The following is a 19729-nucleotide window of genomic DNA, read 5'->3' on the forward strand; positions in this document are numbered from 1 at the left end:
AAAACTTTATCTTTATTTTTATCGCTATAAAAATCGTCGACCTTAACCTTATAACTTTTTTTATAACGAATACCTCCATCGTTAATAATTGTAAAAGAAGTATTATTACGTTTATTTATAATTAATCGAGTAACGGCGGCTTAAGCGTTATATAATTACTTTAATCGGTTTACCGACTCGATATTAATCTTTATAAGATCGATAATTAAGTCGTTTATAATTACTTCTACTTATTCCCGGGTAATAATAGCCTCGTTATAAGCCTTAATTAATTTCTTTAAAATAATTTTTAACGAATCGAGTTTACCGTTTAATCCGTTAATTTTAAACTGCTCTTTTATTAAGTTCTCGCTTTTATAAATATCGTAATAATTAAAAAGAGGAAGCGAAGCTAAGTGTTTAATTTAAATAACGGTTAATTTTAATTAAAAGTTTACTCGGCGAGTTTTAATATAAAAATCGAATACTTATACTATATAAATATAATTTAATAAAAATATAAAGCGTACTTTTTAAAACAGTTCGTTTAAATTATTATATATTTTTTTAAACTCGTTAAAGGCGATAAGTCCGCTTTTAAAGGGCTATTTAACTTTTCCGATTTTAGTTTACGAAGCGAAAAAAAAACAGCTTTATTATTATCGCGGGTATATCGGTTAAATAAAGCGTTTAACCGAGCTTAAAAATTGTCGCCGTTTAAATTATCGATTATAGTATTATATTGTAAAAACTAGGCTTTTTTTTATAGTCGTTTAAAGTCGGCGAGGGTATAAAAACTCTGTTCGTTTCCTACGTTATCGGGGTTATTTTAAGCGGTTTATATTTATTTAACCTTTAAATTAATTAATAAACTATATTGGTTTAAAGATTAGTAAAAAAAGCAAGTTAATTTTTTATCGAATTCCTTAAGTTTATTAATAAACTTTACGAAAACGCCTTAATTAAAACGTATATATCGCTTAGCTTTCGCTTAAAAAACACGGTTATTCTCGTTACGCGTTATAGCGCGTTTATATTAAAATAAGTTATTAAATACTAAAAAATTTAACGTTAATTAATTAATGTTTACTCTTTATTATAAAGCGGTAAGAATAGTATTAATTAATTTAAATAATTAAGTAAAATATTATATTATTAAATAATAAAAAGGGCGGTCGTAAATAATTACGTAATTAGGTCTTTATAAGGCGGGGCTATAAATAAGTCTTAAAATAAATAGAATTTGCGACGAAAAAAAAGGAAAGAAAAAATCGAGCTAAGGCCGATACGGCAGATTAGTTTTAATAATAGGGTAGTGAGGCTAGTGTAGGGTCTCCACACTAATCAGCGCACAGGCTAACGCACTATGTTATTATATAAAAGGGATCTTACGATCCCTTCTCTATTTAAATAAAGCATATATTATATAAAACTTAAAATATACTATATTATGCATCGCTAACCACCGTACGTACGTATAAAGGCCATTTAACACTTAGCTTAATGGTAAAGTCCATTGCTCGATCCAGACGGCATAAGGGCAGGCACAGGGTCTGAGAAAAGCTTACGGGTACATCTACTTCTTCATTGCTACTTATTGATCTTGCAATCCGGACCAAATATTTGTATCCGCCCTGCCATAATCCTACCACTCAGAATATCGTACTAGAAATAAACATAGGAAATACTCAGACAAGGATGCCAGCATCCATCCTTCAGTTTCAACTGAGCGTAACTATTGATAAACTTAAACACCGCCTTTGAATGAAGCTCCTCCAGCGTTCATGTCCACAGACACTAGAGATATGGTTAGCAACCTGCATTGTTGGACTTTATAGACCGTAGAGACTTACTGCTGTGCTTCAAGCCGCACACCTCAAACAGCGTGACCGGCGTCACATTCTTGGGCGTGCCCACGATGCCGTGGTTCTTGAGGCGGAGGAGCGTCTCCTTGATGGCCAGGTACGCCGGCGCCAGCGTGGCGAAGCTGAAGATCATGATGCGGAAGCCCATGGCGCGGGCCTCGTCGACGGTGATGGTCGGGCTCTTGCCGTTCTCGACGCTGTTGAGCAGCAGGGGCCAGGGAGCGAGGTCCCGGACGGCGCGCTGGGCCTGCTCGCGCGTCTCGAAGCCCTCGAGCAGGCCGACGTCGGCGCCCTCGTCGCGCGCCTCCCGCAGGCGCGCGATGCACTCGTCGTAGCCCAGCTGCTGCAGCGCGTCGGTCCGCGCGATCAGGACGAAGTCCGACTGCAGCCGCACCCGCGCCGCGTGCGCCGCCCGGATCCGCGAGATGTACTCCTCTCGGGGCACTACCTTCTTGCCGCTCAGGTGGCCGCACCGCTTCGTCAGGACCTGGTCTTCGAGGTGGGCGCCTGCGACGCCGGCGCGGATGTACTGCTCCACTGTGCGTGCGGCCATGATGGGACCTGTTGTTGCGTCGGAGGACACGAGTCAGTCAATGTGTGACAGTGGATGCGGGTAGATACGGGCAGCGCGTAGATTGTATAGTGGGTATAAGATGGAAGTATCCGCTGCGGTTGTGGGGCAATAAAGGGGGGCTTCTTCAATGGGGGATATAGAGTCTGGGGTCTGGGGTCTGGGGTCTGGGGATGAAAGCCGCCGACGTACCGCCGTAGCCAGTGTCCATGTCCGCGATAAGCGGAGGGCCGAAGGGGTCGAGGTTGGCAATCATCTCGGCGTTCTCACGCATCTCGTGTAGCTGGGCAATGGCCAGGTCCGGCTGGCCCAGGCGCGAGGCGGTCGTGCCAGCTCCGGTCTATCATGTCGATATCAGTCAGTCAGGTATTACTTTCCAGTGACATCTATCAGTTGGGGGTCTGCAGATTGGTTTCACTTACCATGTACATGGCGTCGAAGCCGAGCTCGATGGCTGTGCGAGCAGAGAGACCATCGTAGACACCGGGGCAGACGATGAGCTCCTTGGTGTCGAAGATCATCTTGCGGAGCTTGGTAGCCCCTGAGCTGGGCTTGTTGACGGAAGCCGCAACGTGGTTGAGGGGGAGCCAGCTCTCGGACGGGCTGGTCGCCCCGGAGGACAGGCTGGGGGGAAGCTGCACCGCGTAGCTCTCTTCCTCGACAACTTCGGCTGCGTTAACGAGGGAGATAGGCTTGACAGGTGGTGCAATGTAATGGGTCTCGACTTCTGGGGCAGTCTGGAGAACCACTGGGGCTTCAGTCTCCACTCTGGAGACAGGCTCGTACTCGATTGAAGGTGCCATTGTGTATAAGGGTATATGGGGATGTTGGGCTATGTATGAAGTGTTATGCTTAGAATGAGAAACAGGAGATTGTGGATGTGATGCGATGTGGTAGATGGGAGCTGACTCTCCTGTTTCTGGCTGGATAATTCGAGATATTTATACTGAGATCATGACTCGATCACGATCTAACGTCTCGGTTCGAAGGCCTCCTCGAAGTCATCCATATCTCTCGCCACGCAAGTCTCCTCACGATACCAAGACTTCGAGTAGATGGCTTCCCCCTTCACGAGCAGAAGCCAAGGCGGAATTATTCGCAACGTCCCTCATCTCGGCAACGTTTCATTTCATGTAAGTCGTAGTGATTTTCGCAAGTTCATACCCACCGGACGGACCGCATGGCGAGCGATAGCGAGAAGAGTTCATGCACGTCGCCGAGGAAGTCACATACTACCTCGGGTGCCACCATGGGGGATGATAGGGGAAGCTGGACGTGCCAAAGCAGCGAATGGCAGCGCAGTCCCAGACAATCTCATTGCCTGCAGAAGTGATCATGACTCCCTACATTAATTACACTTTCTTTCCATCGCCAGGGGGTCCACTTGTTGGCCGGAATGCGGCCAAGACGTGAACCACGGGATCAGCTATTTGCCGGCGGATGTCACTTACAGTCGGAGTATCCTGCCCTGTCCTCGGTCAACCCCTTCGGGAGTATGGATATGCCTATCCCATCAACAGTATCCGTGACAGGAATATTGACCAAGGCGTCGCCAAATCCGCAATTCTTTCACACCATAATCGTTTCCCATGAACCCATGAACTATTTCTTGCTATCCAGGAAATGAAAACGAAAATCGTTCTGCTCAAGCCGTACTGTTCTCGGACTTACTGGATCGTATCGTGATGAAAGTCAGGACAAGCTCTTTTCCGTCAGCGCTGGGTATCATCAAGAGCTTGTTTGCAGGCCAGCCAAGAGCAAAGCCATGCATGCTGACCATTGTCATTCGCCATGGGAGGAGCTTAACCGCGGTAAGCAACGCCTTCTGGTTAGAAGGTCTTGGGAGATGACTTCTGCTCCCGCCTTGGCAGCAGGGAGACGACGGAGTCCTACGTCTTGGCCGTGGTTCCTCTGGGATGCAGTTATCTCTCGGCATGTCGATCGGTTCTCTTCTTGGGCCAAACACTGTTCAAGAGCCACGATACGATTCACGCGCTGGCATATGCGCACAAATCACACATTCTGGATCGAGCGCCGTGCAGGTGAACATTGCCTTGGCGGGACTTGATCCGGGGCCAAGGCCGAGACGGGGCGGAAGGAAGTGGACGCTCGAGGAACGGTACTCGCGATGCTCTGTAGTTCGCATACAACGTAGGGGGTCACAAGCTCCCGGGAGCACTTGGCCTACGACATGGATTCTTGGAACGCCATTACGTTTTGACGAGGAAAATAATCACTCGGAAACAACTCCACACTCTCTAGGCGTGGCCGGGTAAAGTTGCTAGTCGAGAAATAGGGCCAAGGCTAACTCGTCCTGATGACGGCCCGTTCCGTCGGACAAACACTGGACGAACTCTATTCAAGCCAGAGACATCCACCTATGGCTACCTAGTTCTCTATCTCTCATCCTGCCCTTGCTCGTTTCCCCTACAACCAAACTGGTCCAAGGTGGAAACCGTGCGGCGAAAGCCGGAACGAATCCCTGTATGCTTTGAACATGACTGTTAATTACCCCAAAAGAAAGTACAGCGAATAGGTACAGGACTGTTGTCCATATCGGGAAAGCAGCATATGGAAAGCAATAAGGGTATGCAGGAAGAGCCAACGTTCCTGCTTCTCTTCTTTCCGCGACTACCTACCTAATGAACCCTCGTGTCGAGCCTATCCATATCCGTCTCTTGTATCGGCGATCGAGAAGAGACCCCTTTTCGCACCCATAACTGTCGACTTTCGAGCCACGTTGACGCCAAGGGGGCTTGGCTTTCCGACTTCTAATCTTAGCCCGCACCGGCAGCAGTGAAAGCGCCGATGTGGTTTCTGTATCGCATCGCGTTCCATGCAAGACACTCCCGTATCACGAATACGCATTGGCGCTTTTTCCATTTAACCACCGCACATAAGACCCTACCATGGGCGCATTGCGGCTTTTGACTGGCCGATGACGGGTTCATCGATCTGCAAGGCAACCCTTGCGCGCCTGAGAGGCATGGCGTAGAGTCGCAGAGAACTTCTCCTTCCCCGGTGCCAGGTCCACTATATTTGGAATGCCGAGCCGGCCAAGTCTAGCCAAGTCGGTCTATTCAAAAGCTCTGTGGAGGTCGCCCGCCAAGCGCAACACATTTCGCCAAATACTTACATGCACCTCTCGTATCGGGATACCCGCGATGGTTGGGGTTGATGGACTTGGCCGAGGCCAGGTCATATGCATTCATTGTTCCTCGACTTCCCAGAATCGCAATCTTTGCGCGAAGGTGTGCCGGTCGATGAGCGACCGTACGCGATGATAAAGAGCTGAACAATACAGGGCCAAGGCCGCGGATGGAGAAGACCAAGGCTTGGTATCTGTATCTCTGTAGGGGCGGCGGCGGCCAAGACCGCGGATGGATATGCCAAGGCTTGGTACTCTGACGTTGCAATGACCAATCGTTCCCGTCCTATGCAATCGGGCATCGCCCCGCGCCAGCCAACCAAAATTCGCGCATAGGTGCATATGCAGGCAGCTGGATATGCTTAAATGGCCGTGCCGCCTCGTTATCTTGGTGTTGACAGGACGGACGGTCTTGGCAATGCAACATTGGCGCATCCTGTAAGTCAAGTGCTGGGCTGAGAGTTTTCGATTGCATCCATTCCATTTCCACCACTCTCGCCCTCTCTTGCGGCGTGGCCTCCACTTTGCGCCTCTGGCTCGAGGTCAGCAGCGAGGTGGGTTCGCAATCTGCATCAAAAAGTGTCTTGACTCTTACTGCCAACTCACGAAACAACGGCCGGCACTCGATACTATCCGGTTTCCCCGAGACACGCGGAGAAAGCTTAAAGCGGTAACCCGATCGCATCTCCATCTGAAACGGCCAAAGTGCCCAGAGAGGGGCTACCTAGCCGCCTTTTCCTCCGTGTCCGTGGCAAATTTGTGTCATTTCTACCGGAGCTCCTCTGGCAACTGGGTGTTCTTTACCCGACGTGTCTACTCTTATCTGTGGGCCAGGCCCAAAAGCGAAGAAGGTTTGCTACCAGGACGAGACCGAACTGCTCTAGTAAAACACTCTTGGTTGATCGTCATTGTTTCGAGATGTTGTCAAATCCAGAGAAACTGGAGGAGGCTCACCCAGGCTCTGGTGCTGGCTCCGGCTCCGAGCAAGAGCAGGTTCCCACCGTAAAGGGGAAGCTATCGACGCATTTCTCGAGCAGTGTCGATACTCGTGCGGGCTACATTCCCCTGCTGATCTTGTGTTTTGTCACTGGGCTGACAGACGGAACTCTGTATAACGGTGAGACACGCATTGGATCTTCGAAAAGTAATTGTTGGCGCTAACAGGATCCGTAGCATATGGCACCTTCGTTTCCATGCAAACGGGTAAGTCCAAACCACTGGCCTGGAACATACAGCCGTTCGGTTCCTAATGTTTGACCCGTAGGCAACACAATCTTCATCGCACTCGGCACTTCCGGCCAGAACAACAAACCGTACGGCTGGGCGCGTTCTCTCTGCTCCCTTGGCTGCTTCGCGATCGGTTGTGTCTCCTTCGCGCGACTGCACAAGCTCATCGGCGGCCCCCGTCTCCGACGCACTCTACTCTTCTCGTTCTCCCTCCAGACCATCTGCGTCGTCGTGGCGGCGTCCATCATCCAGAGCGGCATCATCGACGGTACCTACCCGGCGCGGGGCAACCCCAACAACGTCAACTTCACCGAGCTCGCCGCCGTCGCCCTGCTCAGCTTCCAGGCCGCGGGCCAGATCGTCAACAGCCGCGGCCTGGGCATCAGCGAGGTCCCGACCGTCGTCATCACGAGCCTGCTGTGCGACCTGGTCAGCGACGAGCACCTCCTGGACGGGCTCAGCAAGAACGGCAAGCGGAATCGGCGCGCCATCGCGTTCGTGCTGACGCTGGCGGGGGCCATCTGTGGTGGCTGGATCTCCAAGGCTACGCACCAGGTTGGACCCTGCCTCTGGCTGGTTGCGGCCATCAAGGCAACCATCACAATGTACTGGATGGGTTGGATTCCGCTTCTAAAGTCTATGCGTCATTGAAGCTAGGCAGAAACCTGACAGCACGAAAAGGACATTGCACACATGGCAGCATAGCTGTCCAACACACTTGCGATGGCACCAAGGAATCAAAGATAGCTCATGACTGGGGCAGCACAGTATGGGCTAAGCATGGCGGTTGGATACGAACACTTCACAGATGAAGAGATAGGTCGGCCTTCGCCTATAGACCAGGTTTGAAATAGACACCTAGACCCATGTATGTACACATACCAATAGACTATATACATTTGAGACGCATCAAGCATCCGAGAGATACTGCTTCAACCCTCTGCTACGTCTCCTTGGTAGATGGGTTCTTGGCGTCTTACTATCAGTCAACTAATGTTCCATCTTTTTTTTCCTTCACAAAGGAAGGCGCCCCAAAGCCTAGCAACGAGGGAAGGTGCCTTAGCAGCACTCCAGGGTCGAGCTCGTTCTTTCCCCCTTCCTCTTTTGCCGCTTGTTTGACAACTTTGGCGCACATCCTTCCCAAGCTTGGGTCATATGCCTACATGTACATTTTCTCCAAGACCTAATCTGCCTAAAATGCTTCCCAAACAAGACCATTGAAACGTACCGACTAATTGCACTTGCATCTTCACCCTAAGCTATTCCGTTTGTCCGTGATTCGAAAGATCTGTCCCGTGTGTCCTCACTTTTGTGACAATATTTGCCATATCCTCAATCACCAGCCATGTCGGACTACAAGTTGAGATGCAACTCGCTCAAGTGTCGCAAAGAGCTGAGTGGCCGAGCCCTGGTGACCACCTGCAGGTGAGCGACAGAGCCACCACTGGCCCATTGTCGAGCCTGTCATCCTAACCAACGATTTCCCTCTCGAAAGCCACATCTTCTGCACCGATTGTGCTGCTCAGTCAGGTCTCGCCGGTCCCGGTTCGAGCAGCCGACATTCACAAGAACACGTATGCCCAGCCTGCCGCATGTCGTTGCAGAACCCCGATGACGCCGTCATTGCCAACCTCAACCCAAGCGAGGATTACAAGACAAGCGTATTGAGCGGCCTAAGCCCCACTGTCATTATGGAATGCGCAAGCCGCGCTTTGGGGTTCTGGGCATATCAGACAACCCAAGAAGTGTTTGTCCAGCGCCGCACTCCCGTGTTGCCCAGCAATATTAACAATTTGCGCCTTTACACAGGTCCTACCAAGCATTCCTCGGCAAGGCCTTGGCCGACAAGTATTCCCATCTCACTGACCATCTAGACAAGGTCATCAACGACGCGAACGCCCAAATCACCTCGCTGCACACCAGTCTCAAGAGTAAGCTACGCTGATACCATCACGCCCGTTGTTCCCACGTCTACTGACACCGGGTTATCAGGTTCGGCCGACGAGCAGAAAGCGCTACACGAAAAGAACGCCGAGCTTGCGCAGGCCTACAAAGACAAGAACCGCAAGCTCTTGCAGGTTCAAGAGCTATACGACAAACTCAAACGAAAGGCTATGCTAGGTCAGATACAGGATGCCGCTGAGGACGCCATTGACTCGAATTTCCGGCCCGACGGCTCGATTGATGGCGGGGTGCACCCATACGGCGAGGACGATACGAATGTGCCTCCCTTCTACCAAGATCAAGGTGTCTCATACGGCAGGCCTGGGCACCAACTTTCTGATACGACCAACAGGATGGGAGGTATATATTCATCGCAGGAAGGGATGCTCAACCACGGCCCATCATTTCCACGAACCATTGGAGCACAAGGTATTGTGTGGCATGCAACGCTTTCCCCAATTAGTTACTGAACACTATAATAGCCGATATCCCGATTACACCCTCTAGCCACCGCCAGCGACTTGGCGAGCAATTAGGTTTGGGCTTAACTGCCGTGCCCGGATTTGTATCTGGCTCAGTACGATCACCGAGGCGGCCTACCGCCAACGCCAGAGCGCCACTCAGTGAATTGCATGGCAGCTTTCGCCACAATGGAAGATTTGCAACAGGAGGACTGAGTTCTGGCATGAAAGTGGGCCTTGGAAGTGGAAACCTGCCTGAATACAATGCTGCATCCAGGCCACAAGGTAACTTCCCAATATTGCATCACACTGCAAGAAATACACAGTAACGTTCTCGTAGCAATACAACGACCGGCCCCAGCACCGTCGGTCATAGGCCGAAGGGATCTGGCCCGTGGCCCAGGATCTGTCGTGAGCAATAGTCACAGTGCTTCCATTTCGGGCAATATGAAGAGGGGATACTCACTACGATAAATTGAAGCCTCTGGGAAGTGCCCACTCGGTGTGTGAGGGCTTGGTCTGGGCCATTCATCAACTACAATAAGTTTGTTCCAACTCTTTGTCATACATGCGCAGGAGCGGTTCGTTGCGCAGAGAACAAAGGCACGTGCTATCAATGTTATTGTCTACAATTGTTCTTGAACTTCGGTCCGCCTTTGAAAAGCTTCTGTTCTCTTTGCAAAGAGGCACTTGCCCTTTCATTCAGAGAACCAAGAAAATAAGTCCTTAGGCGAGCTCCCAGAGGAGGCGGCGATGATATAAATATCAGGGGGGGTCCCCGCCCTGCTTTGCTTCCTGCCATACAATCAATCAACCAACCCGAAGTCTCCTTTCCAGCATTACCCAACCCCCGCCCCAACTTTCACTCTCGTTAGAAATAGTCATGGCACAACACGCTTATAGCCGTACTTTTACTGGTGAGCCCACTCTGTTTGGTGCACCCCAAAGATCAGACCGACGTCCTGAACCCAGAGTGCCGGCACTCGGTGGTCCTCGAGAGAGGGCATGGACACCATTGGACGATCCACAGGAATCGTACCGGCCGGGCCACCACCACGGTGGCCACAGAGATGGTCACCCTCGGCCATTGCGGCACCATGAACAGCCGGGGATCCCAGGGAGGCAGGAAGGCGAGGCGCATCGACCCCTACCACCTAAGACTCGCAGCGGTGGAGAAGGTCGCAAATGGTTGCCGAAGTTCCGAGGCTCGAAGGAGAGGGAGATAGAGAAGGTGACGAAGCGGCAAGGCTTTGACAAGTCTCGTATTTCGCGTCCCCTGCCGGCTGATCCGGGCTATCTCAAGGCAGCCCAGGATGCTCAACGCCGAATCCATGAGCCCATGTTGAGCGAGATGGGGATGGCCCATGCGGTGAATATACCGCCCATGAAGGTGCGGCCGATTGCGAGGGCGGATAATAATACGCCAGAGCGTCCGGTGGAGCTCGATAGCGGAAGCCCCGTCGTCACAGAGGAGAAGAAGCAGGTGCGTCGTCGTCCGGTTCCTCATCCTCATCCTCGCTCTCGGGATAGTGGCGACAGCTTGGCGCGGCTATCGACGACTGCGGTGGTAGATGAGCCCAACGGTGTCGTCAACCCCCTGTGGATGCCGCGGCGCATCGACGCCATGACTGCTGGCTATACGGGTTTCCCCGAATGGTCAGACTCGGACTCTACCGCTTCCTCAGTATCTCGTCCTTCTTCCTCGGGGAGTAGCAAGGGGGAGGTGGAAAGTCTCTCCAGCCGGCGTAGTAAGCGCCTTGGGCGCATTTTTACCTCCGCTGACCTCATCGAGTTCCCTGAGCTCCCTGAGTCACCCAAACCTGCGGCGATCGCGGGTGAAGACTACAGTGGCGATGGGGAGAAGCTCTCAGATGCCAGTTCCGATGTCGATGATGACAGCGAGGATAGCGTGGTGGAAGAGAGCTTCACCAGCGATGATGAGATCTCGGGCAGTGAGTCCGAGGCCGACGGGTACGACTACTATTTTGGACACGGGGATCAAGGCATCACTGGCCAGTTAGTATCCAGTACTCGCCGTCGTCCTGCCATCGTCGTCCTTCCGCCCACGCCTCCTGCTTCACCTCCCCCTTCTCCTTCCCTGCCCTCCTCTCCCTCTGCTTCTTCTTGTCTTCCGCCTCCTGCTGAGCGCGAGGAGCTTGCCACCCGGAGCAAGAGAAAGTGGTCCGACATGGACCCCTACCGACTACGGGTCGAGCGCGCGTGGAAGGCGCTGGCAGAGGAGAAACACATGGCCCTGTGCCAGACGACGCGTCTCCTGGAGCACGAGCAGCACCGATGCGACAGCCTCCAGGAAAAGGCCGTCCCCCTGATGGTGGCCTTTGAGGCGATTGTGGCGTGCTCGGACGAGTTCCGGGGCCTCGGGAGCGCCCTGGAGGTCCCGGCCGTCATCGGCAAGATCCTCGACGAGCGCGACGACGCCATGGACGAGGCCGACGCCTACGTGCACCGCTCGCTGGGCCTCGAGGTCCAGATCCGGAGGGCCATGGCGGAGCTCCGGGATCTCCAGGCCGAGAACGAGATCCTGCGAGTCGATAATGCGCGCTTGCGTAATGCTCGGGCCGGGGTTCCGTTGGAGGCCGGGGTGACGGCGCAGCGGCAGCGTGCCGTCGCGGATGGTCACTACTAAACCTTTCCATCAGGTAGGTTCGGTGGGCTGTTCAAGAAAGAAAAGGAGGATTAATCGAGGTGGCAGACGCTGGGAAAGAAATTATCTTGTCCTCGCTGCTGCCTCGTCTCAACAGCTCACCGCTCAGGGTTCAGTCATCGTGCCCCATCACAATCCCCTTCAACCACACTCCTGTACCTCCCTCATCAATTATTACACCCCACACTCTTGGGGTACCACAACGATGGATGTCCACTAGTGTGTTTCCGACTATTGATTGGTAGACCGATACGATCTACCTCTCCTTCAGCGAGGAGAACTATACGACCTAGGTTGCACTTTTTTCTCTTTCCAAGTAGAGAGAAGGAAAGGCCCGCGGCATCTGTGGTGAGATCCGCTTTCCTCGCATCTTTATCTCTCTCTCTCCTACTACTGTTGTAATATCCGAGAGCTTGGCCCTCCTTTCTACTCCCAACTTCTCACCGCACGTACCGGGGGAATTTTGGGTAGATTGGTAAGTATTCGGGCTATGTAACTCTCACATACTACTTACCCACGAGAGCCTGGTGACTTCGAGTCTGCTAGTAGCAAGCCAGCGTAACTCTTCGTGGGTAATACGACCCTAAACAAGCAAGATACCGATGACAAAAGGAGACTTCTTTGTCTGGATACTTGCTCTTGACTCCGGCCAGAGAACAAGGGGAAGTCCCAGTGTAGATGGTCTCCGTCGGTGACAAACGACAGACTCCAATAGTGGCTGGAACCCCTGCATGTGCTGAAGAGTAAGATCTTCTGTCTCCGGCCAGAGATTAGAGGTTCTTTCTTCTTCAGATACAGTATGTCCGTTACTCATCTTGCAGTATGTGTGCGGCTAGTAAAAGGAGTGTATCCGTTTGATAAGTAGGTCGTCATCCCGCCATAGCCCAGGCCAGGGCTATGAAAGGAGACGATCCTACTCTGTTGACATACCCTCCTCTTAACCCCCGACAAACGAGAGCCCATTTATCTGCCTCCTCAGCTACCGGCCAATGGCTGGTGAGGCGAGGCAATGGTCTCTCTCTCTCTCTCTCTCTCTCTCTCTCTCTTTATGACGTTTTTGGCTAGTGGCCATGAATCGTGGATGGTTATTTTTGTGCTGGTTTGGCATGACGGCGTTAGTGTAGACGGAGCATGGCGTTTTACGGGAGGTATACTCGTTCTTTACAGTCTGGCTAGGCCAGGCTGATGTGCAACAAGATTGAGAATGTACGAGTATGCGGCTCGAGGTTGATCTGGTAGAAGGTAGACTGTAATATGTAGTGTACTTTGTTTTCATATAGCCATAGTAATTTCTAATACTGTACTATGGACCCAAGTCTGTTGTCTTCAATCGTATGAATGGCCAAGTGCTTACCGTTTTCTAAGAGCTAGACGGATATTATCTAGTAGCCCCTCCGTCATCGTCGGCATGAACTGAGAGAGAAGCCGTCTCGATGTTGCCACAACCTACCTCTGAAAGAACCCTTTCCCTTTGGAATAATCAATGCTTGCCATGTGATCCTCCTTTATCTTCGCACTCTTTGAAGGGTCTTCTTTTTGAAGGCTCAAGGGAGAGAGAGTTTTAGCCCGAACTAGAACTACCCAAGTTATCAAGCTAAGCAGTACATCCTGGTACACTAACATCCTGGGTGCCTACCCAGGCTGAAAGGGCTGGAAAGACGCTCGAACAGATAGGGGCTTCCACCAAGTTAATACACTGATTGGTGTGCCTTCTATTCGATCAGTTTCTAGCCACTACAATACTGTCAAGTCGTACGAGCGTGGTGAAGGAGGATATGGCCAAGGGTGACGCCCGTGATGGGTTTCTCAAGACGCAGGAGCGCTCCGACTTCCTTTCAGATGATTTTATTCACATAGCTTGAGGGTATTCTACGGACCGCTTGAAGATTCATTCCTTTCCTCTATGCGCCCTCAAGTACATTGTAAATCCACCAACTATGGGATGACCTCGCACAGCAGCACCTTCAGTCTTGTCTGAATACATAAAAAGGTGACCTAAGATGAATCCGAGGCCTTGGGGTAACGTAAATTCAGGGCTTTCAGGTAGCTGTCCAAGTTGTAGCATGAGACTTTCGAAGCTTCATAACGATCACGTAGAATGTATCATCGTAGTCTCGTGTGGTATATAGAAGGGATTACATTGTACTACCAAGTTCCTACTCAATTCCTACGTCAAAGGCCAAGGCCAGAGATCTTAGTTTCACTTGAAAGCAGAAGTCTTGCGCCGCCATGGGATTCCTACCGCAACCTTAACCACGACCCATACCTGTCCGCGTCGATTTATTGGCCGCCGTCTTGGTCTCCCTTTCCCTTTTGAGCTTGTCCTCTAGGTACTCGGCGACATTGAGGTCCACGACACACCTGGGATTTCCGTTTACAATCCGGTATGGCAAGAGCCCTTTCGGGATAAAGTTGGGGTCAACGTCGGTGTAGACGTGACCTATAATTAAGAGATTGTCGAGGTCATTGCCAAGAGCGAGAGTGATGTGGTTCAAATCGTCCACAATCTCACCAGTTGGTATGTGGGTGACAGGATCATAGTCCGACTTCTTGTCGTGGGTATTACCTCTGTGATGTTCAAAATTTAGCATAAATCCTGCCCAGCAGAGAGTCTCGTGGAAAGGGTTTTTGTTGATGGCGAGGAGGGATGGGGGGAGGGGGGTAACTTACAGGATGACGGCATTAGCAAACCCTAGGTCCTTCGCTACAGCCAAAGAAACCCTCTCGTTTGCCCTAGCTCGTTCGGCTACGACAATGGGATCTTCATTTAGCTCAATAACCCTGGGATCCTCCAAGGGATCGCCAGGGACTATGCCTGCGTGACACGCCCAAATAGCTTTTGGGTTCTTCGGCGTCCCGGAGGTTGGCATTTTCTTTCTGTTATACTTTGCGAGCCTTCTCTTCATGCTGTCGCTGACTACGATACCGGTCGGGACCTTATCCCCTTTGTTCCAGGGGAGGCCATCAGTGTACAAGCCCTTGGGAGCTGTGGGTGCGATTGATGCAGTAGGACCCTTTGATGTATTGTGAAAAACGACGCGAGACATATTCGCTGTTTATGGTACTGGGAGGTGCTTCTATGGTTTGTTGAGAGTGATGTCCCCCTTTTCGAGGGAAGGCAAACTCATGATATAGTCAAGGAGCTTACTAGAGAAAGACAACCATGTTCTTTATGTTGAGGCCAAACAAATCTTGTTGGTAGTGACAGTCAAAGGACATCTTTGTGGTTGTTTGGTCTAATGCGATGCCATTCACTCGGTCTTTATTAAAGCCTTACATGAATGAGATGTTCCAAGATTTTACCTCGGTCCTTGCAATCATCACCTCTGTGCGTATTGTGCCTAGATTCGTGAGAAATCCGTTGTTATTATTTTATTTCTCATTTATATAAATAAGTTAAATATCTAGGTAACTAAAGAAGCCTTGTGCCCTGTACGCATTATATAGTAGGATGTCCTAGTAAATAATACTGGCTTTTGAAATTCGTTCCGTTGGGAGCACCGGACGAAGTCTTCACCTACAGCTTCAATATAACTGCAGTGTAGCACCTAAAATGGGCGTTTCTAATAATTCGTAAGCAATGGGCAAGATAGTTTTCTTTGTTTAAACTTGTACTGGGAGGTACTATGTATATATATCAGGCTTAGAGAGAGCATTAAGGCCTAGCATTTAGAATTATTAAACATTAGCAGACATTTCCTGTTCACGATGCCTTCTATGATCTATCCAACAACTAACTGTCTTCTATTTAGAATACTGTTTATTGATGACCTTTACTTGGCATGGTCTCATATTACATAAAATCACGGAACTAGACTCTCGTTGTGTTTTCAACTCTCAAATAATGAAAAGGGGTTGCTGCCATTAAGCAAGAAGTGAGATTCCAGCTCCCTCGCATCTTCTTTCACCGGTTTGAGAAGTAAGACAATTACAAAAACAGAAGCGCTTTATTGCAAAAACTAAAAACTATGTTCGCGACCTCAGATCTACGATCCAGCATTATTTGGTGCATATGCACCGCTGGTGCGATCCGTAGGGGTACCTCGAGCACTGCTATTAAACAAAATTGCTTTCCTTTCTTTTTCGGTTCATACCAAGAAACCCTGCAGCAACAAAATACCCGCACAAAGCAATGATCAAACAAGATAGTGGTGAACATACCGCCAAGATGGTGGCCAGAGGAGGTCCATTACACGTTGGACGACACCTAATCCCATGCTGAAATCGTCATCCTCGTCCACACTTTCGTCTGTATCTTCATCCGTATCTGGATCAGTATCTTCATCTGCACCGGCTTCCTTCAGCCATGGGTGTTTGAGGATCTGGGCAGGCTTCAGTCGCTCTTCAGGATTGTAGCGAAATATTTTTAACGCCAAGTCGGTCAAGAGCAGGACTTCCTCGCATGTCAAGGACCAAGTGCCGTCGCTATTGTATCGTGGCTCCGTCTCCTTCAAGAATGAGTAGTTCATGTACGAAATTGGTAGCGACATCGGATGGGAGTATCCTCTCTTGAGGACTTTGTCGTGATTGGTCTCCTCAAGCTCCGACATAGACGAATATGAGACTGGATGAGATGGGTCCGTACGTTGTGCTTCAGTCAAGACCCATGCAGAGGGGTCCGTCTTTGGCTTTTTGCCGACATACTCTGACAGTCCTTGCTTGAGCAGGTTCCTTTCGCTCATGTCCTCGTGCTCACGCCTCCTGGTCAAATACTCGCGATGTTGTCTCTCGAAATCCTCTCGGTACTCTACAGGCAAAGGCCCGAAGTAGTTCTCCAAGATCTTGGTTGCTGGAAGAACCTGTTCGGTAAAAGAAGATCCTCCGTACACCTCCATTATTGACGCTCCCAGTGACCAGATGTCACTTTCCAAGCTGTTGGAGTGGTTGTAGATAATCTCAGGCGCCGCGTAGGCTTTCGGGATCCCTGCGAAGCTAGGTGGTTGGCCTTCGGGGAAGGATTCGCCGAAATCAACGATAGCAATCTCGTCCAAAACAAGGTCCTTGTCCAGCGCGCCACCCCACCAAGCAGGCTTCACGACGTACGCTGGTGCATGGATAGTATTCTCCTCTCCAGAGTGAAGACCAACCTCGAAGGCGTGGGGTCCTTGGAAGAGATTGCATATGTCGTCTTCCGACATGTCGTCGATGTTGCGAACTTTCAACAAGATATTGGCAGGCCGGAAATCTCCGTGACATACGCCAAGGCCATGCAGAAATTTCAGGCTCTCGGCCATCTGGACACAGAACTTATGCATGGCGTCGAAGGTTAGGCTGTCGCCTTCCTTCAGCCAGTATGAGAGGGTTGGGCCAAGAAGAGGAGAGAGGAGAGCGAGATGGCGGCCGTTCGGGCCATCGATCCAGAAGTGCTCTTCGGGAAGCATGACATGATGCGCGGCAGCCTTCTCCCTGCTGATTCCCTTGTCGTTGAATAGCTTCAGAATCTTAAGGTCCCCTCCGTCCTCGGATGACTGGCCCGATGCCATGATCTTCAGGGCGCACCAACGGTTCTCCCGACGGTCGCGGCACAGCCAGACGATCGCTAAACCACCTTGCCCCAGTTTGTGAGTGATCTCCAAGCGCTCATTGATGACATCGCCAATAACAACAGGGTGAAAACCGCCTGGTTGATAGCGTTCGACATCTTCAACTTCACCCTTGCCAAACGAAGGGATATAATACTTCGGTTGAGGCCCTGGCATCTCCAAGCTGATCTCGGACGATCCCGTAGAATGTTGGGGCGAGGCTGCGGTCGAGTTTGAGGCAGACATGGTTACAACGTGTTTGGTCTGTAACCTTGGTATGATGAAGTCTGTTGATGGGAGACGGTCGTTTTTATTGCGAGTCGATATAACTTCCGGGCTTTGACAAACCACAACTGTTGCTGGCCCATCCCTAGCTTTATATACAGAAACATGTCGACATAACAGAGGGGAGAGCACAAGAGGTCCGTTGTCAGTGGATCAAACAATCTCTTCGGGTGTAGGGAAACAAAGAGCCCAAATTATCACTTGTCTTTGGTCACTTCTTGAGTGCTGGGCCACCGCATTTGCAAAAATGACAAAAACAACAAAGGGACCCTTGTTCCCAGGTGACAGGGCTTGCTCAGGAACAAACATATGAGGCTTGTCCCATACCAAAATATACACAATACATTGTAAATGCTGCAATGCCAGAGTTCATCAATCTGAGTTCAAGTTCTAAGCAGGGGGATGGAACCGAGCCCAGGCAGCAACTGAGCTTTTTGGTTTAATGTATAACTAGCAACATCGATGATACGTAATTCATATACCCTCTGTAACCGCTGGAAATTGCAGACGATGACTATGTACGCTTTGTGCACTGTCAAGGGTGTGTAACTGCCACCTCGAATGTCTGATCGTACACAGTGCATTCCCTATTTGATATTCCCTATCCATATTCTTCGTGGTATTTCAAGCTCCTGTAACGATAAATCGTGGTTCATATCTCATCTCATGTGATCAGTGTCAGGGGTGAAGTAGTCTCGCGCCATTACGGCAATGTTCAGGGCAAGAGATTACTTCCTAAACATACAATTCACAGTTTTCGATTGCATTCTCCTTGCCAGGCATGTTTAAACGGTCTCACATGTGGTCTGGAAAAGAGGCGTATACTACTATCACTACCACCGAGGGTGTAGTTTAAGCCTACTCGGCGTCTTATTTTCTAACATTTCTATACGCAGTGCCTCGGGGCATTACCAGTCTCAGAGTTGCCATAGATGACGCGGAACTTCAAAATACCCAACGGGATGAGATCAGGACTACTAATAATATAGGTATATACACTGACCTGTCTCCTTTTAGGCCATCGGTGAGGATGATGGCGAGATGGGGGACGTAGTTTTCGATCTTACATCTGACCGCCCTTTGTGTTGTTTCTGTTATACACGACCTTCGTTATATGTATATTATCCCTATAAGCCGGCCACCCCAGCTACGGGCCACCCCTGCTACGGGCTAGGGTAAAAAATAAAATAATAATAACATTATAATATAGGAACAATTCAATTAAAAATTAATAATAAATTCTAAAAATACTAAATTAACTATATAATACCTCGATAGTGCTCTTAGCATTACTTTTAAAGTTAGATTTAATTATAATAGCGTTTTACGCCGACGATAATATAATTACTATTAAACCTTTTATATATTTTTTTATTATCCCCCTTTATATACGATATATATTTATTATCGTTGTATATTTTTAATTAGGGTCGGGGATTACTCTTTTTCTTCTTTTTTTCTTTTTCTTTTTTTAGATTTGCCTTTAGGATGGATTTCTCGTGTTTTAGATTGCCGATTTAGCTTGTTAAAGTGTTAAAACCCTTTTCGAGCTTCTTAAATAGATAACGCCGAGTGGTGTTATTAAATATAATATTATTACTAGTAAATAATGTGGTAAGCTGCTTAATTTACCGAGAGCTGGTTAGTATTATTAATTTATAAGAGGTAAATTAAGCGTGTAAATTAATTAGTGGTGGTTTAAAAGGTTTAGCTTAAGCTTACCGGTCTATATCCCTTTTAAGTCTATTATTTAAGGGCTTATTAATATTATAAGGAAAGATACCGGTGGCTCTCTAATTATTTAATATATTAGTTTTTTTAAAGGCTATCTTACGAGCTTTGCATTAATATTAAATAAAGTCTTTTTTACTTATCGTTATATTTTAAAGCTTTAAGTAGCGGAGAGTTATTATCTAGCGGAACCTCTTTTTTAATATATAAAAGGAGCCGAGATTAAAGGGCTAAAAGAGGTGTAAGGTATAAATAGGAAGGAAGAGGAGTTAGATCTTATTATTTAAATACTTTAATATAAACTTTATAGTAGCGTAATTAAAATGATTAT

The 19729-nt window shown here is 49.3% G+C and overlaps 6 protein-coding genes across 6 annotated transcripts; 3 read left to right on the top strand and 3 right to left on the bottom strand.

Annotated features, from left to right (window-relative positions):
• Nucleotides 1-1726: 1726 nt before the first annotated feature.
• On the bottom strand, nt 1727-3218 carry PG986_005235 (Isocitrate lyase/phosphorylmutase; the record flags this gene model as incomplete). Its single annotated transcript, XM_066841457.1, has 4 exons — nt 1727-1776; nt 1833-2405; nt 2608-2755; nt 2838-3218. 4 exons carry the CDS (start codon nt 3216-3218, stop codon nt 1727-1729), a joined length of 1152 nt encoding a protein of 383 aa, XP_066701319.1.
• Nucleotides 3219-6481: 3263 nt separating this feature from the next.
• On the top strand, nt 6482-7441 carry PG986_005236 (uncharacterized protein; the record flags this gene model as incomplete). Its single annotated transcript, XM_066841458.1, has 3 exons — nt 6482-6680; nt 6737-6766; nt 6828-7441. The coding sequence occupies 3 exons, from the start codon at nt 6482-6484 to the stop codon at nt 7439-7441; spliced, it is 843 nt and encodes a 280-aa protein (XP_066701320.1).
• A 694-nt stretch (nt 7442-8135) lies between these two features.
• Nucleotides 8136-9535, top strand: PG986_005237 (uncharacterized protein; the record flags this gene model as incomplete). The annotated part of the gene is made up of 6 exons (XM_066841459.1): nt 8136-8215; nt 8286-8537; nt 8600-8721; nt 8783-9163; nt 9217-9480; nt 9522-9535. The coding sequence occupies 6 exons, from the start codon at nt 8136-8138 to the stop codon at nt 9533-9535; spliced, it is 1113 nt and encodes a 370-aa protein (XP_066701321.1).
• A 999-nt stretch (nt 9536-10534) lies between these two features.
• On the top strand, nt 10535-11842 carry PG986_005238 (uncharacterized protein; the record flags this gene model as incomplete). The annotated part of the gene is made up of 1 exon (XM_066841460.1): nt 10535-11842. One exon carries the CDS (start codon nt 10535-10537, stop codon nt 11840-11842), a length of 1308 nt encoding a protein of 435 aa, XP_066701322.1.
• Nucleotides 11843-14109: 2267 nt separating this feature from the next.
• On the bottom strand, nt 14110-14907 carry PG986_005239 (uncharacterized protein; the record flags this gene model as incomplete). The annotated part of the gene is made up of 2 exons (XM_066841461.1): nt 14110-14428; nt 14531-14907. The coding sequence occupies 2 exons, from the start codon at nt 14905-14907 to the stop codon at nt 14110-14112; spliced, it is 696 nt and encodes a 231-aa protein (XP_066701323.1).
• Nucleotides 14908-15996: 1089 nt separating this feature from the next.
• Nucleotides 15997-17628, bottom strand: PG986_005240 (uncharacterized protein; the record flags this gene model as incomplete). The annotated part of the gene is made up of 1 exon (XM_066841462.1): nt 15997-17628. The coding sequence occupies one exon, from the start codon at nt 17626-17628 to the stop codon at nt 15997-15999; it is 1632 nt and encodes a 543-aa protein (XP_066701324.1).
• Nucleotides 17629-19729: the final 2101 nt, after the last annotated feature.

The sequence above is a fragment of the Apiospora aurea genome (genome assembly GCF_038362705.1).
Source record: "Apiospora aurea strain CBS 24483 chromosome Unknown utg000004l_segment0_segment0, whole genome shotgun sequence".
Taxonomy (NCBI): Eukaryota; Fungi; Ascomycota; class Sordariomycetes; order Amphisphaeriales; family Apiosporaceae; genus Apiospora; species Apiospora aurea.